Here is an 18,314-nt window from a genome sequence, read left to right on the forward strand (position 1 = left end):
GCTAGTTCTTCGGGAGGCTATCATATGTCTCGACCAACGAGCTGATGCGCTGTGCCATGGTGCCACGATATACCGATGAAAGAAGCAAGCCCTCTGGCCCCGGAACTTTTGACCAACCGGGTACATAACCTCGCTTAATCACTACGTTCTCTCGTCATAAACATCTGAACCAAATATTCAGAACCCACAATCCCGAGCGAAGGTTGGCGAGCTCTTTCCAGCGGCTTTTTCATGCCCGCGCATTTCTCCGCCTCGCGCTCCTGCGTATTTTTGTTCAGATGTGTCTGTCGGTTAGATCAACAAGTAAGGCAGCTGCTATGGCTGCTGCCAGTAATAAGCGTCGCTTCGGCGGTTCAGGAAGCCCCCCTTACACCATTCTACCGGGAGGAATTCCCGAATGCGTCGGCAGCCGGTGGTGGGGCCGAGTCGGTAGGGCTGGCTGAAGAGCGCCGACCTGTGAGCATGAAAAGAGTGATGAAAAGAGATAGAAAGGCTCGAAGACGCTGAAATTTAAATTTTGACTGCACATAACTTCGCTTTTAGACATTTTAAACATTCTCACTGGAGGATATTCTTGTTCAAGCGCCGTCCTTTAATGGGCTCGCCACAACGCACGGGGTGCAGGAGGCTTTTTTCATTAAGACTCACCAGAACCGGACCTGCACTGTAGTGTAGATTGAAGACCATTTGGCCAAACTTATGTGACGCTCAACACACGAAAGAGTGCGTGCATACTTCTTCATGCCCTGCTCTAATTACCACCAATCTTGGCGCAGGAGCTCGAGCGAACCCTACCCTCTCACTTCCCACGGCGGCCCGCCCACGGCCAGCTAGGCCGGACCATACAACTTCTTGCCGACCACTTCAGCATTGAGATACCAACCGGCAGCGTCTACCACTACGAAGTCTACATCTCCTCGGAGACTGCCAAAGAGACCAAGGTTCCTGAGCAGAAAAAGTACCGATGCCTCAGTACAAAGATCAACAGGATAGTCATCGAGCTCCTAGTAAAGAAGTACCGGCAAGACCTGGCCAACTGCATCCCGGCTTTCGATGGCCGCAAGAACCTGTACACGCGCCGCCAGCTCAACTTCCGCGAGCGGACATTCACAGTCGACCTGGAGGAAGACCAGAGAACCCAGAAGTTTATCATCAAGATCCAGTATGCGGCCACCGTGAACCTGGATGCCCTGCATGGCGTCTTCCAAAAGCGCGTACAAACTGTGCCCCAGGAAGTCCTCCAGGCCATCGACATCGTCTTGAGGCACAGCCCCTCGATCAAGCTGGCACCAGTTGGATGCTCGTTCTTCAGACCGCCGGGACCCAACGAGCACAATGACCTCGGAGGAGGCCGGGAGGTGTGGTTTGGCTACTACACGAGTGTTCAACCCGCCCAATGGAAGCCCATGCTTAACGTCGACATGTCAGCAACAGCCTTCTACGAGTCGCTTCCACTGGTCGACTTCATGTGCAGGTCCTTCAGCGACAGCCGGCGTGTGTTGACGCCCGCGGACTTCCGGTCATTGCGCGACAACCAGTACGTGCGGCTGAATAGGGAGCTCAAAGGACTCCGTGTAAAAGTGACTCACCTTTCGTACCCGCGCAATTACAAAGTGGTCAAGATCACGAGGGAACCTGCGAAGGACATCTATTTTGAATCAGAAGGTAGTGAGATCTTCGTCGCCGACTACTTCCAGAGCTGCTACAGTCGCTTGTCGTACCTGAACTTCCCTTGCGTGCAGAGTGGCAGCCCGACGCATCCAGTCTACATTCCTCTGGAGGTGTGCGAGCTGGCCGAAGGCCAGCACTGTCGGAAGAAACTCGAGGAGAGTCAGACCGCCGAGATGATCAAGCGCACGGCCAAGCCGCCAGCCAAGCGCTTCCAGGAGATTCGTCAGTCTGTGCGCGACATGGTCATCACCTCGGACAAGTACCTGCGAGAGTTCGGCATCAAGATCAACACCGAACCCACTCAGGTTGTAGGCAGAATGCTCGACCCGCCGTCTTTGGTTTTTGAGAACAACACCATGTGCAAGCCATGTGACGGTACGTGGGATATCCGAGGGCAGCGCTTCTATAAGGCGATGTCCATGACACAGTGGATTGTTCTCAACGTGAGCCGCTTCACGCACAAAGACTGCCTGGACAACTTCATCAAGATGCTGATCCGCATCGGCCAAGAACTGGGCATGCGCATTGCGCAGCCGCTTGCGGTCATCACGTTCGACACAAACCGCAAGCCCATGCGGACTGTTCTCACGGAGCAGAGCAAGCAGCACCTGCAGTTGGAGATGGTTGTGGCTGTGATCACAAAAGCCACAAACTATGCTGACATCAAGCAGGTGGCAGAGACTGAGCTCTCCCTGCGCACACAATGCATCTTGGACAACAACGTGGTTCAAAAGTGTAACGCAGCGCTCATCCAAAACCTTTGCCAAAAGATCAACGCCAAGATGGGCGGCATCAACAATAGTCTCCTGATGCAGGAGAAACCGAAGCTATTCCATAGGCCCGTGATCGTCATCGGAGCAGACGTGTCGCACCCATCGCCTGGAGACAACATCAGGCCATCCATTGCCGCGTGCATCGGAAGCCTAGACTCTGTACCGTCCAAGTTTCACGCCACCATTCGGGTACAGATTGAAGACTCCAAGGCTAAGGCGCGTGTGGAAATCATCAAGGACCCGAAGGACATGGTCAAGGAATTGCTACTGGTTTTCTACCGCACCACCGGGCACAAGCCCGGGCGGATCGTCTTCTACAGGGACGGAGTGAGCGAGGGGCAGTTCTTGGAAGTCCGTAACCATGAGGTAAGCAAGTGCGCCTACTACAATACTGTGCCCACTAAACGCTCATCTTGTTAAGACAGCTATACCGCATTCAATGTCGCTAGTGTCATTGGATAACCTTTTGTCTTATGAGAAGCGGACTTGCTGCGCATATACGTAACGGCAGCGAATAGATCTCCACAGCGCTATAATTTCAGGACATTCGGGGTATTCATTTCTGGAGACGTCTTCTCGGTGTTAGTTGACGTCTGCTAGATTGTTTTTCTTCAAAAGGTGGTAAACATCCAAGACTGAGGCTTGTGGTTGGGTTTTGTGTTTGCCCGCTCCATGTCTCACCCCTTTTACGCACGGCCGATATTAACGGCTATGCAGTTGACCATCCGTTGAACTGAACGACAGTTAGAGGTGTTATACCCGTGCCACAAGGTCGTGTTTAATGTCATTAATTACTTAGTGATCAAGTTTTAACGCCATCAGAACATTGTCACGCACTCGTATTGAATGGCATTAGTCAGACTAACTGCCGTTTGCGACCTACTGAGTTCGCCACAACTCATTCGCCCGAGCAGTGTATACTCTTGTCCCCATTCTGCACGCAGAAAAACATGCAACTTTTTTTGTGAGAAGTTACTATCCAGTGGATGATGGTTTATTCATAAAGAGCACCGCTTTTACCAACAATTCTGAAGCACTGTTAGCTTGTGAGCTGGCACTCGAGTTCTACATGTACGACTTGTCAAGCAAAAACAGTGGCATTTTCTACAAATTAATTTTCATATTATATTTGAATGGCAGTGCTGAGATATTGGCTCATTAACAAACACTCTTTATATTCAGGTGATTTTTTTACTGCCTTGAAGGCGTTATCGGCACCTTGACTTATTAAATTATTTATTTAATCATTAATTTATTTACAGATACCTTAGAGGCCTCCGGAGAGGCATTGTGTACGGGGGAGGGGGGGGGGAATACAGAAGTTCGTGCAAAATAGCTTAGAAGTGAAAAGTTCATAGTTAAAGTACAGCAAAACACACACAAAAAGACAGGTGAGTTCAGGTATCTGAATTCATAAAAAGGGATAAACCTAAAAAACAACTCTGCGTCATGGAACAAAAAAGTGCAAATTCACGAAGAGATATACAAAAGCAAAAGAAAACATATCAGACATAAATGAGCAAAGCTGCGCATCCACGGAACCAAAAAGGCAATAGTCTCAAGCTGCTGAAAATGAAGTTATACGAATCCTGAGAATATAAATGACATGCTAAGCGTTATCAACGAAGTGGTTGAGTAGCTGTTCGCGAAATGTGTTATGATTACCCTGCAGGGCGATGCAGTCCGGAAGATCCTTCCAGAGACGGATGGCACGCGTGAGTGACCAGAAGTTGAAAGCATGTGTGTTGCCATAAATGCGGCATAGCGGTCGTTATTATGTAATCTATATTATAAGTAGGAAGGACGTTGTAAATATGCTGGCAGTGAATCAGTGGCATGGACGTATTTGTGAAAGATAAATAAAACGGCGATATCGCGGCGAATTTGCAACGGATGGATTGAAAGTTTGATCTTTAGTTGGGTTACACTGGACTGATAACTAATTTTGCAGAATGAAACGACAAGCCCATTCTGGACAGCTTCTAACTTCTCTATTAGGTATTTTTGATGAGGTGATCAGATGGATGAAGTGTACTCTAGCTGCGATGTAACAAAAGTAATGTAGGCTTGTTCACACACGTGAGGGATAGTGCATTGCAGGTTATGGCGAAGGAAAACTAGTGACAGGGAAGCATTAGGGATAGCGGTGTTTATGTGTTCATCCCAAGAAAGGTTTGGTGAAATATGGACGCCTAGATGCTTATACTGCGTAGTCCGAGCCAATGTATCGTTATTATTGTGGTATGAAAAATGCGAAGTGATTGATTTTCGGCTTAAAGTAATTATCTTACACTTCAAAATGTTTAAAGTCATTAGACACGTTTTATACCAGTCGTTAATGCGATCGAGGTCACTTTGAAGTGCAAGGTGGCTATTAGTAAATTTTATTGGTCAATGAATAATGCAGTCGTCAGCAAATATGCGTATTTAAGATGAGATTGTTGCTGGCAGGTCAATAATGTAAATTAAGAATAGTAATGGACCGAGGAGGCTTCCTAGTGCCCCGCCCGATGTAAAATCGGAAACAGGAAATTAATAATTGTTAACAGCGGTGAACTGCTGGCGATTAGAAAGAAGACTACTGACCCATGACAGAGTTAAAGAATTTAATTTGAGAGCACAAAGCTTAGATATTTGTTGGCAATGTTCTACCCGATAAAATGCTTTGGCAAAGTCCAAAAAGGTGCAAGTCATCAGTTTCCGTGCGAGAGTTTGTTAGTACTTTTGAAAACCGGTACAACCTTTCCTATTTTCCAACCGGTGGAAACCTCACCTGTAGATATTGACTGCTTAAAGATATGAAGGAAGATGATGCTGGAGACAGAAATGGCATTTCTTTAGTATTTTCAATAAATTTCATCAACACCAGAAAAAGAGGGTACTAGGCTATTTATCAGGTGTACTAAGCCATAAAGTGTAATGTCAACCGGTAAAATGTACGGGTAACCAAAATCTGGTACTTATGGGATGTTAAAATTATCTTCTTGGTGAAAATATATGCGAAAAACGAGTTAAAAGCTTTAGGACATTCCGCATCGAAGTAGGGGGCGCTGTGAATATTATGTATTGAAATATCATTACTGACACTGTTCGGACGTATTGCTTTGAAGGGCTTGCTTTTATTGTTCTTAAGTAGCGCAGGAAGCGCTTTTGAAAAAAATATTTATTTTTTTCGACACAAAGGCCAGAACAACACAGCTTTAGGTAGGTTTTATATTTACCCCGCGGGCAGGGCGAACATTCGTGCTTTGCATTTTTTTACAACCGTTTTTGTTATTTCTCATGTGTCGATGCTTTCTTGTAAAGCAAAGCTTAGATTTATGATTTGATAGCGTGACAAGCGGGACACGTATGGCTACAAGTTAGGCGAGCTTGTCTCTAAATTAAACCCGCGGTTATCTAATACTGACCTATATTGAAAAGAGGGCATAAGAATATTATCAGAAAACAATTGAATTTCGTCATTGATTGGATTGTAATCTCCTCTGTTATAGTTGCGAATCTGTAATATCAATAAATTTGCCAATAATTTGTAATGTCGTTAAATCTGGACGTGTAGCGCCAGCTCCGAAAATAATGGCATAGGCAAACTTAAGGCTACAAACATCTGCGGTTATTTCTAGTGCGCGTGTGGCACGGGTAATAAAAGGCAGCGCCACCTGCTGTTGACATCTCAGCTCAGTAGAGATGCGCAGTTGGACCAGTCTACTGACCCGCTGCATCGGCCGAGTCGGCGGCATTTCCAGCTGCCACATCTTGCTATCCTGGCTATATATACAACTAAATAACTTCCATTATAGTCGGATACAACTTAAGAACCAAGCAACTTTTCCCCTTGAATGGACTCTCTTGCAGCCAATGGCGTAGACAAATTCTCATGAGCATGCTCGGGTAACCATGGAGGGAGTGGCAGATGAAATGGGTTTGTCTCCCCCCTCACAAGGGAGACTATTGCCACTATTGTCATTGTCGCGGTGCTCGCCGCATTGTCAACATTGCAGGTTCGTAAGAATAAGCCGACGCCATTGGCTGGAAGGGGGGGGGGGGGGGGGGTCCTTTTACTGAGAAAAGCGCCTTCATTTTTTAGTTGTATCCCACTGTATTCGAATTAAAGTAGCCAGGAAAAAAAAACACCGCTAAGTGGCACCAGGAAAACAGCGGCTGAGCGGTGAAGCCGGGCGTTCCTCTACTGAATTTTCTTGGCTCTGTGTGGTTGTTCACCGACGGCATACTCAAACGCCACGCTTGCACAGAAACTTTAGTTGAGTGAAGTCAAATAGTACGTCAATGCTAGAGTTATGTATATAAACCTATCATGTGATCCAGAATGTGGACCGCGTGAACTCAATTTAGCGGAGTGTGCCCGAGTAACTGCAGCTGACTGCTGTTCATTTCGGCGTTGGTTGGAAAAGCTGCACTTCTGTTGAGCTGAACAGTTGCTGAAACTGCTCGTTTAACCAGGTTACAACCGCTAATAGCATTGCTAAAAAAACGCTGCTCTTCGCCATAGAGTTTTTCCCAAACGGCAATTATGTAAGATAGGACAGCAGAGTTCGTGAAGGTCCAAAGCGTTTTGTTTACATTCTGTACCAAGTATATATCGTGATTCGTCGAATGGCCTTTAAACCCTGACCAAGTTTTTCTTTGTTTCCGCTCTCGAATCTCTCAGGTAAGCGCCATCCGGCTGGCGTGTGCGGAAATGTGTCCCACCGAGACCTACAAGCCACCGCTGACGTTCATCGTGGTCCAGAAGCGACACCACACGAGGTTCATGCCTGCCGACGACCGCGACGGTGTGGGAAAGTGTCGCAACGTCCCTCCAGGCACGACCGTAGACTCGGTGGTCACGCACCCGCTGGACTTCGACTTCTTCCTCTGCAGCCACTTCGGCATCCAGGTGTGCGACCTCTTCTCCCCTCTTGTGGCTATTGTGAGCGGGAACAAATGGTCTGCGGTGTTTTGGTTTATGAATTTGCGGAGGAAATAGTCCGGGCACCGGCGTCGCCACAGTCGCGTCGCGTTGTTAGTGCGCTACAAACACCGCGAGCGCCTGCGGTGGAGGCCTTCCGCAGCTTGAGAAAACGGAAGCATGGCCTCCGAGATCGCCTGTACGCAAGAGCGTGACGGAAGCTTTCCACTTCACGTTGAGGCCACCAGGAGCGCTGTGAGTGACTGTGACGTCATCGTTCGACCTTGAGGAAGCGGTATCCGAAGTTGCGCACGGGGGGCCTCTATGGCCAGTGCGGAATGATGCTGTCACGTGGATGTGGTCATTAGTTTTTCTTTTCGGGGTGGCGTCTACTGAGACAAAGAATGCATAGGCTCTGGTGAAAAGAGAAGTGCTTGATGTTCGGCTAGGCCTGGTTGCTCGTACGTTAAAGTGGAACGCGGCTTTGAAGTCTCAAGAAACGGCCAAAAATTGATTTTTTTTTTAATTGTCGCGTCGGCTTGTATGCCTCGTTTTTTAAGCTGTCCCGAAGTCGGGACAGCGACATAGATGACGATGACCGACCAATGCGCTAATGACAGCCAGCCAGGAAATATTAGTTAATAACGGTATTTATCGGCGCGAGGGCATCTAAGGCCAAATAAAGAGAGGAACATGTTGTGCATGCAGCATTAAGAGCAAGGCGAGCACGTGCTGTGCTCATAGGCACTGCCAGTTTTTGTATTTTGCGTTTAAACACTCTCCTTCCCACGTAATGTGTGCTAATAAAATAAGTGTATTCAAACCGCACACACCACCCCACGTCACATCGCACCACAAGCAGGACCACACCGCACCACCACATACCACGATGCGAAGCGACCCAGCCCGACACGGCACTCGGAATCTGGGCACATGAATAACTTTACTCCTGTGCGCACCCGCAGGGCACCAGCCGGCCATTGCATTCGGTCCACTCGCAGCCGCGCTGTGAGCTTTGTAGTATAGTCTACTTTTTACGCCCCTACCTTGACAGACAGACAGAAAAACTTTATTGAGCAAGTGAGTTTTAGACCCAGCTGGGTCCCTGGGCCACTGCGTGGTCCCGCACTGCATCAAGTAGGCCATGCCGGGACATGACGTCGGCAGCCCGAGTCACCGCAGCAAGCTGCGATTGAGGTAATAACGGCAGACAGGACAAGGACGACTGAAAATTTGGTAATGGTCGCCCAGACACGCGGTTGTCTCAGATGAGTGTGCGCCGGATGTTCCCTCTCAAGACACTTGACTACATGCCTCAGGCCATAGCGCCCGCATGCATGCCGGTAGTGTTCGGTTCCGGCACCGGCCTCGATCGGCGGCCGATGTTCTTCTTGAACCGTTTCCCTTCGAGCAAAGTGTGCAGTCTGTGCGGTCTCGTCCCTGCTTTGGCGGCAGAGTTGCCATGCCGGCACTCCCTATGCCAGCCTGCAACGACAGCGCCGCTGCTAAGAGCTGCCACTGCCCACTGGACAATAAGCCTTTCCAGGAGGGAGACGTGGCGTTCTCGGCCGAAGGGTACGCTGCTGGAACTCTGAGCACGGCTGCGACGCCAGTGCGTGGCATCCGCCATATTGACACACTTCGCCAACATCTGCCAGTTCCACGCCGTGACCTGCCCCAGGTGCAGAGAGATAGTCCTGCACCAGGACATTGAGGAACATCTGGAGCGCGACTGTGTACCGTCTCGCGCACGCGAACCAGACCATAACTTTGCCAACGTTGTCATGCAAGTAAAAGAAGCGTTAGGAAAAATACAGGAAGAAAATGCCGCCCTTCGCATGAAGCTGGGTTCATTCGAGCAGTGTCTGCGCCCTGAGACTGAAAACATAATGCCACCTAGTGTTGCCAGGTGGCGCAAGCTGTCCGCGAAGACGATGAGGTTGCGATCGTGCTTTCGCGGATCGGCCGCCATTACCGTCTCCTCTTGCCGACTCCAGCTGTTGAAGCGTCTCTCCGTGAGAACTCCGTGACAATTTGGTGGAGGTGCGGGGTATAGTAACGGGCTTGAGAAAACCCGCCGGCTTAAGCGGTGGCGTCTTCCGGCGCTGGCATTCACGGCAGCTTTTTACGTACCTTTGGACATCGTCCGAGAGTCCGGGCCAGTAGTACATGTTGCGTATCCTGGCGAGCGTCCGGGAAAAACCCAGATGGCCTGAAGTGGGCTCGTCGTGGCATGCCAATAAAATGTCGGCGCGAAGATCGGCCGGAAGTACCAGAAGGTAAGCTCTTTCTTGGCCTCTCGAGTTCTTCTTGTATAAGATACCTTCGCGCAAACAGAAAGAGCCGAGACGTCGAGCGAAGTGTCGTGGTAGAGGCATGGCGTGACCTTCAAGGTTGTCAATCAGCGGTCGGAGGTCCGTGTCAGCCCGCTGCCGGGCTATTATGTCCGATGCATTAAGTATACCGAGGAAACCGCTGTCGTCGTCGATTTCGGGACCGGAAGAGTCGAGTGGTGCACGCGACAGCGTGTCGGCGTCTTCGTGTTTACGGCCCGACTTATATACGATGGTAATGTCGAATTCTTGGAGCCGTAAACTCCAGCGGGCCAATCGTCCAGACGGGTCTCGCAAATTAGCCAGCCAGCATAGGCAGTGGTGGTCGGTTACGACTTTGAATGCGCGGCCGTAAAGGTAAGGGTGAAATTTCATGGTGGCCCACACGACAGCAAGGCATTCCTTCTCTGACGTAGAGTAATTGCGTTCGGCGCGGGAGAGAGTACGGCTAGCATAGGCTATAACTCTCTCAATGCCCTCTTGGTGTTGGACAAGGACAGCTCCAAGACCGATATTGCTGGCGTCGGTGTGGATCTCGGTGTCGGCCTCTTCGTCGAAGTGTGCAAGAACGGGAGATGTCTGAAGGCGTTGGCGGAGCGAAGAGAAAGCCGTCTCTTGGTCTATTGTCCAAACGAAGGAGGTGTTGCTCCTGGTGAGGCGCGTCAACAACTCTGCAATCTTTGAGAAGTCCGCAATAAACCGTCGGTAATATGCACAGAGACCCAGAAAACGCTGGACAGCTTTCTTGTCAGTCGGAGTAGGAAAATTGGCGACGGCGGCTGTCTTGTCAGGGTCGGGTCGAACTGCGTCGGCGCTCACAACGTGACCGAGGAACTTGAGCTCTGTGTAACCGAAGTGGCACTTCTGGGGCTTCAGCGTAAGGTCAGCGGAATGGAGGGCTCTGAGGACAGTTCGCAGGCGCACGAGATGCTGTTCAAAAGTTTCTGAAAAAACGACAACGTCGTCCAGGTATACAAGACAACTTTGCCACTTGAGGCCGGTGAGGACAGTGTCCATCATCCGTTGAAACGTCGCTGGCGCAGAGCACAAGCCAAAAGGCAGCACTTTGAATTCATAGAGGCCATCTGGTGTAACGAAGGCAGTTTTTTCGTGGTCCCGTTCGTCCACTTCAATTTGCCAATAACCGCTCTTCAGGTCAATGGATGAAAAGTACTTAGCACGCTGGCGCAAGCTGTCCGCGAAGACGATGAGGTTGCGATCGTGCTTTCGCGGATCGGCCGCCATTACCGTCTCCTCTTGCCGACTCCAGCTGTTGAAGCGTCTCTCCGTGAGAACTCCGTGACAATAGTAGCATATCAGTCCAGGATTATCGCCAGTGCAGCGACAGACGCTCTAGAAAACAAGATTTCGGTGCTTAAAACCCTGGCCGAGACGGCATTAGCTGAACACCGGCGCGAAGTCGCGTCGGAAATCACGGACGCAGTGGCTGGAAACGAGAGGGCCATGAAAGAGCTAGTCAGGCGGGAGTGTGAGCAGACAGCGCTGTGTAAGAAGGACAGGGTCGTAGAAGCCTTGTGTGAAGATCGCACGCTGGGAGATGCCGGATCTTCAGTTTCGGCGGCATCAGCTGGAAAACAGGCTACGTCAGTAGACGACGAGGCCAAAGCTGAGGAACAGCTGATCATCGCTTCCCTGAACATCGGTGATGATTTCCTGGACAAGTCGGTTCCTTTCGAATGAACCATAGATGACTGGGATGAATTTCTCGCCTAAGCCATACCGCACCAGCAGTGATGGCCAGCCTAGCTACCACTACGGATACCTTATAGTTCCGTGTCTATGCTTTCACGGCCTCCGTGTTTGGCTTCGTGTTTACATACTCGAGGGCTTGTTCGACAAATTCCTGAATTGGCCCATGGATAAGAATGTTAAGCTAGTTCTCATCGATCCTAGCGACTGCACGAGACAATTAACTGTAAGGAACACAATTCGACCAGTCCGCCGCTGCGCTTGTATGCCTCCTGCCTTTGCCAACTGCATCAAGTTACCATGCTTTGCAGTGGGAATATACTATCGTTGTAAGAGTAAGCATTCCGTATATTTAGTGACTGAAATCTCCTACGGAACTTGGGCAAAATACCCTGCCCCTAAATGTCAGCGCGCTAGAGGACAGCTTACTTTGTTTTTACACCTTTATCGGCTTATTCGTGTATAGATTGTGGGAGCTATATATGGCACATCTTCGGGGTTACCGACAGGGGCGTATTTATGGGAGGAAAGCCCCCCCCCCAGCTCGGCTGGACCGCATTATCTGGATGAAAAAAAGTCCAAGAAATAGCGGTGCAAATGTGACCAGCATTTCCAAGAGGAACACATGAATCTGCCCCTGGTTACCGACTCGTATCTCTGTCCACGAAAAGCCTTGCCTCGTTGTGACGTGAGCACTACGCCAACACGCTTTTTCGGCTGTCGTTCCATGCGGATGAGTGAAATACGGCGAGGGGTGGGTGGGCAGCAGCAGGAAGCAGAGGGGAACCCTGAAGAAAAGCTGTACGGGAGTGCGAGCTTATGTGACTTTGATCCTTTAGCTTGATCCTAATGCGGCCGACCCTGGTCGATTAAAAAATTGCAGGATAATCCGTGCTACACCTATATTACCCCACTGCAGGAATGCATGCCTACTGTTCATTGTTTTGATCTCATCCACACGCAAGCAACAACACAAGAAAGATTGTCAGCGTAGAAATCTTTATGCACTTGTATCGTTATCAAGGTGGGACTACATTTAGCGCAACACACGAAGGGGACAATACAGGCGCGCTAACTCACAACTCTTTATTCACAAAGAACGCGCGTGCAAATATACAGTCATGAAGTCATCCATCATATCAAAATCTTCACAATATTACGCACTACTCCACGAGAAATGATTTTTCGTTTCAAACGGACTGAAGTGTCGCTCATACACGTATCAGCCTTTTATTCTGATAAACGCTACCAGTAGTTACCGTGCCACAGTGTGACGACTTCTGCCTAGAATCTTTGTATTGGTCAACTTTGGTTTGCATTTACAAGTTTTGCACTGCTTTGGATGTTACGTCGCTTGTAAGCATTCAGGGTGTACGATATGTCCGCTTGGAATTATCGCCTGTTATCGGCGGCTCGGCACAAGCATCTTTTTGGTACGCCAGGACTGAAACCCCCAATTTTAGATGTCGCTGACGCTTGTCTGTACGAAACCTTGAGTTTTCTTGGTAAGAGAAACCTGGGTCGCGCAAACCTCACCGGTGGCAGCAACTGCCATCGCAGGGCTGAGGCGTATCGCTTAACAGCTGCACCACTGCGCCAGCAGCGGTGTAAGGACTACTAGCGATCTATGAATGAAAAGTCTAGAGTGACCAATTCCACATACATGGGCATCAGCCCATTAATGCCAGCGCGTCACATCCTTAAGGTGGAACTTAAGTCCGATTTCGCCCTTCTTTGTCTGAGGCGAATGCTTGACCTTGATAACCGAGCCTGGAACCTAAATCGAAGTGAAAACCAAAGTTCTAGCAGACTTAATTCGCATTTGGCCTAATCCCGCCAAATCATCCGCCATTTTTTTTAATTTCATTTTCTTTGCAATGTTGTCACGCGCACTAGGTGAGGTAGAGCTATAGGATTCAAAGAGCCAGTACGCTATTGTTGACACAAGCACACATACAGCCATTTTGTGCACCCGACGAGCCAACCAGACCCACAAAAAATCGCTCACATGAAAGAACGAACGCGGGCACTGCCCCCCAGTGTAGAAAGACACGTGATCGCTTAGTAAAAGAGCACGTACGAGGGAGTTGAGGAACGGGTGTTTGAACGCAACGGAGTACGCATCACAAGAAGACACTGCGCATTTAAACGGATGTAAAGGCACAGTGCTGTCGGTCACGGATCTCCCCGGAGAACACTCGGACCGAAAGAATGGACTAGGCGACAGGTGTATCCACATAAATGCACATTTAATACACCCTACGTGACACACACACTAGCACACAAAACTAACGCAAAGATTAAAAATACACACGACACGGGCACACTGCTACCAGCGTCTACTACTAGCGTTCTGTACTGTTAGCGGTCGGCATCGTGCTCACGGTTAGTTCGGTGCGGCTGCGGCGTTGTATCGGTCCAGTAGCCGGCGTCGAGATGACGTTCGACATGCTGCGACTGGCGTCGCTGGCGGCGTCGTACAAGCTCCCGGTCGAACCGCCCGTGGAGCTGATGCCGGTGTTGTTGGCGTTGGGGGCACCACCCGGATGGGTGGCAACAGCGCCGGAGACATCCTTGACCGTAGCAGGTGGTAGCGTCCTCAGTTAACTCCCGTAACGGGCTCAGGAACGGCAGGATGTCCACGATGCGAAGCCGTAGACCGCGAGCTCATCGGAGCAGTGGCCGGCCTCGCTCTCTTCCAGCCGAAGTGTCCATGACCCGCCGGAGCCTCTGCATCTCCGTTCTTCCCCACCGTGCCTCGCTCTCCCTCGCCCTTTTATAGCCTTCGGGATCGTCCACGTAAGGCTTGTCGTCTTCTCCTTCTTCTCTTCTCCACCAATCATCTCTCTCCACCTCACTGAATGCATCTCCACCAGTCATCTCTCTCCATCTCACCGAATGCTTCTTCATCTTCTTTATTCTTCGGTTAAACCACGCCGTCTTCTTCACACCTCTTTCCTTCATAATTTTATTCTAGACTCATTATTATATGTGACACTGTCAAGGAATATCTTTAGTTATCTCGTGAAGATAGTGTGCAATCATAAGAGGACAGAGTATATCTCGTATAAGTTCTCTTCTATATAAATCCCTGCTATCCCCGTTGTACTTCGCTGTGTACGAAATTAGCCCGTTTATAGCTGCGCTGTTGTGGTTCGTGCCGCATGAAATGGATGCGAACTATTACATGAGGAAGCGCCCGTTGTATAAGCGTCAATGCTTAGCCAGGTCAAGGTGGCAGCAGCACCGTCTGCTCGCGTCGGCACAAGCGACCCTACCGCACGGCGTTGCATTACCCACATTGGCACCTCAAAGGGGCAAGTTCGAATCCCAGTCGGACATATCTGTTTGCAGAGTTTTTATTTGCTCGAGCTCTCTCATGCTGAGGACGGACGGACGAACAGATAGAGATCGGTGGACAAAGAGAGGTGAAAATGTAGCCGTTAAAAAACCCGTGGTCCCGTGTTAGGTGGCGGACCGCTATAGCAGCGCATGGTTCGAGTCACGGACGTCCTTGCACTGCAGCCCTGAAAGAGACAGTGTTCGTCTCCGTATGGGTTGCAAGTAGATATAAGGATAGGCCGCCTTACAGTGGGTTGACAACTGGGCCCTACGTTGATAAAAGGCGAATGAGGAAAGGAGGGTCGGAGTGGGGGGGGGGGGGTCAACACGAACCCATGCAAAGCATCTAGCACTGTTGTGATTCCCATTGACTGAAAACGCACCTTCAAGCCTTGAAAAACCGGTGCTCAGGGCTACCCCATGATGACGCCCCCGGCCGCTTTCCTACCTCGAGCCCGCTAGCGATTGTAGCGCCACCTCGGTTGTTTGTAAACATTCAGAAATTCTACAGCTGTTAAAAGCAGCTACACTAGTCTCCACTGAGAGGTCTTCTCAACGCGAAGTCAATGTAATATCTTTATGACCGTCAAATTATACGTATAAAAAAATTTTAGTGACGAAACACAATGAATTAGAGCCACACGTCAGGGCATGAGACAAGTAGCATTTATACTAAGCCAAGGCCTCCGAGATCGGGTCTCAAGACAAGGTTTGCTGAACTGGCCTGACGCCGGTGACACCAGCTATAGTCGGATACAACTCAAGACCGAATCGGCAGACGCCCGTGAAAGGAGACCCTCGAGGCAATGGCGTCGACAGGTTTTTCATGACGCCACAGTTAATCCGATTTAGCCGTGGTTATTTCCCATCCTTCTGCCACCCCCTGCGATTTCATGCTGGCAGCTTCGAAGGGAATGGTCAAGGGGAGAATCGGTCGACACCATTGGCCGGAGTGACTCCTCTTAAGGGCATATGTCGCTTTGTTCTTGAGTTGCATCCGAGTATAGTTCAAGAGTAACGTTGCCTGCCGCCATGGCACGAGGTATTTTCGTTTGCTCAAGGTGGGATCAGAGCCCCATTTTTCCTAGCATTTCACCCTTATTAAGCCTAGCAACAGGCCAGGGAAAGTTTGTACCCCTTTGTATCACCGCTTGGTACCCAGCGACACTGGAGATCGAACCTCGCACCTCCCGCATGCGAGGCGGATGCTCAGCCTCGTGACTGTACACTTGTAGCAACGGTTTTCGCCTCGACTAGCTCCACCACAGATCCTTCCTTAGGCTTTATCGTGGAGCACATGTTTCCTAATCTAGTACAACTGGTAGCGTTGTTTCATAAAACTGTGGACAAATTTTTAGGCATGAAAAATTTCTCTTAGCTCACGAGACGTTGCCTGGCAGAGCGCGGGGTACTTCGCCACTGCTGCTGCGGATACGTTGCTTTTATCGTCGTAGAGCTTTAACCCTAGACAGCCGTCAGAAATGCACAAGGTAATGAACAAAGTTCATCAGAAGAACTCAATATGGCGGTGCTCTAGCACTGCCTTGTACAGTTGAAGCCTGGACCACGGAAGGTTCCCGCTGGAACACCGGAACTAAACAGACGCTACTCGCCCATCCCTACCGAACGCCATTTTTGAACTCCATTCGAGCGTCATCCACAGGAATAACAACTACACGTTTAATGTAGTGGCATTTCGAAAACGTTTCCGGTCATTCGCAGCTCTCAATTTTCAAACAAATATATATGTAATCAACTTACCATCCTACCGGCTTATTCCGCTCTCCACGCAATTTACATCAACAAGCGCCTTCTTCCGTTGCAATGTCCTAAGACAAAGCATTGTTCTCCTCAACGCAGTTTCGATTCCCAAGTTCGCGCCGTGTCTTGATTTCCGCAGCACACACCAGGTGTCGCCATCTGTTCCGTGTTCGTTTTCGAGACAGATTGACGAAAAGAATTCTGCTTAGGGAGTAGCTGTGGCCAGCAAGGCAGGTGAAAACGACCTACAGAAGAACGTCACGTTTCTCATCAGGTAAACCGGGTAGATATAATTTCTTGGAAATATTGACAACGCAGTGCAGACCGGCTGGGATTCCGTCTGACCGTCCGCTGCCGCGCGCAAAGCTTCGCAGTCTAGTGTTTTCTCTTTTTACACCATACCCTGTTGTGATAAGGACGGCGGAAACGTGATAACAGTCGCACACGCAGACTGCATCCTTAGCCGATTGTGGGCGAGACGCTGCATGTTAGGACGCTTGAGTGCGTGCCTCCAACGATGGCGCCCGCGAGCCTGCAGACAGTGTTCGGTTTCGACAGCGGCTTCGATTGGAGGCCGACGTGTTTTGTGAGCCCGTTCCCACCAACTAGAGTGTGCAGTGTCTGTGGTCTCGTTCCTTCATCGGCAGCCATGTTACCCTGTCTTCACCTGCTCTGCCAGTCCTGCTACGAGGGCGCCGGTGCCAAACGCAACCACTGCCCCTTTCACAAGGAGCCCTTCCAGGAAGAAGACGTGGTGTGGTCAACCCTCAGCAGGGACAGTATCCTCGGCCGCAAGGTACGCTGCTGGAACGCTGAGCACGGCTGCGACGCGGAGGACGTCGCATCCGCCATGTTGGAGCACTTCGCCAACGCCTGCCAGTTCCGACACCGAGACATTGCGGAACATCTGGCGTGTGACTGTGAACCACAGCGCGCACGCGACCAAGCATCAGACGACAACTTTTCGAACGCGTTTATGGAAGTCAAGGGAACGCTGGCAAAAATATTGGAAGAAAGTTGTGCCCTGCACACGAAGATGGGTTCGTTCGAGGACCGTCTGCGCACTGATACCAGTGGCGCCTTTGCAGCGCAGTCCACCAGTATTGCCGACGCAGTGACAGCCGCCCTGGAACGCAAGTCTTCGGAGCTGACAACCGGAGCGGAGGCAGCGTTGGCTGAAGACAAAAGTGAAGTCACAGCAGAGGTCAGGGATGCACTGGCTTACGTCCAGCGGACCATGAAAGAGAACAGCAAAGCGTGTGAGCGGAACGTGTCGTGTTTGGAGGACAGGGTCGTAAAAGCCGTTTGTGAAGAACGCAAGCCGGCAGATGCCGGATCTTCACTTTCGGAGATGACAGCAGCTAAAAAAGAGGTGGCTTCAGTAGAGGACGAGGCGAAAGCTCTGGAACTGCTGGCCGTAGAGTCTCTTAGCATCAGAAGCGACGTCCTCAGCAAGTCCGTTCCATACGAATGGACCATAGATGACTGGAATGGATTCTGCAGGAAATCGTCTGATCGTTTGCATTACTTCACAGGCAACGATGGCCGGCCTAGTTACCACTATGGATACCTGTTAGTTCCGAGGCTATGCTTTAGCCGTGTCTATGTTTGGTTTCGTGTGTATATAATTGAAGGTGAAGCTACTTTTAATCAATCCTTGCGACTGCACAAGACAACTGGCATTAAGCAGCTCACTTTCTCCACTCCCAAAACATCTCCTTCCTGGTTTTAGTAAAGAAGTTGTGTTTGTAGGGAGTTCTCACACTAACATTACGGTTGACGCATTCAACAAACGTGGCTTGATCGGAAACAACA

At 50.0% G+C, this 18,314-nt stretch overlaps 1 protein-coding gene across 1 annotated transcript; it reads left to right on the top strand.

Moving 5' to 3' along the window:
* On the top strand, nucleotides 1-9,067 carry LOC144102320 (protein argonaute-4-like). The gene is made up of 5 exons (XM_077635621.1): nucleotides 1-120; nucleotides 777-2,795; nucleotides 7,114-7,341; nucleotides 8,319-8,361; nucleotides 8,838-9,067. Exons 1-5 carry the CDS (start codon nucleotides 76-78, stop codon nucleotides 9,065-9,067), a joined length of 2,565 nt encoding a protein of 854 aa, XP_077491747.1. The 5' UTR covers nucleotides 1-75.
* Nucleotides 9,068-18,314: the final 9,247 nt, after the last annotated feature.

This window comes from Amblyomma americanum, chromosome 8, assembly GCF_052857255.1.
Source record: "Amblyomma americanum isolate KBUSLIRL-KWMA chromosome 8, ASM5285725v1, whole genome shotgun sequence".
NCBI classification, from domain to species: Eukaryota; Metazoa; Arthropoda; class Arachnida; order Ixodida; family Ixodidae; genus Amblyomma; species Amblyomma americanum.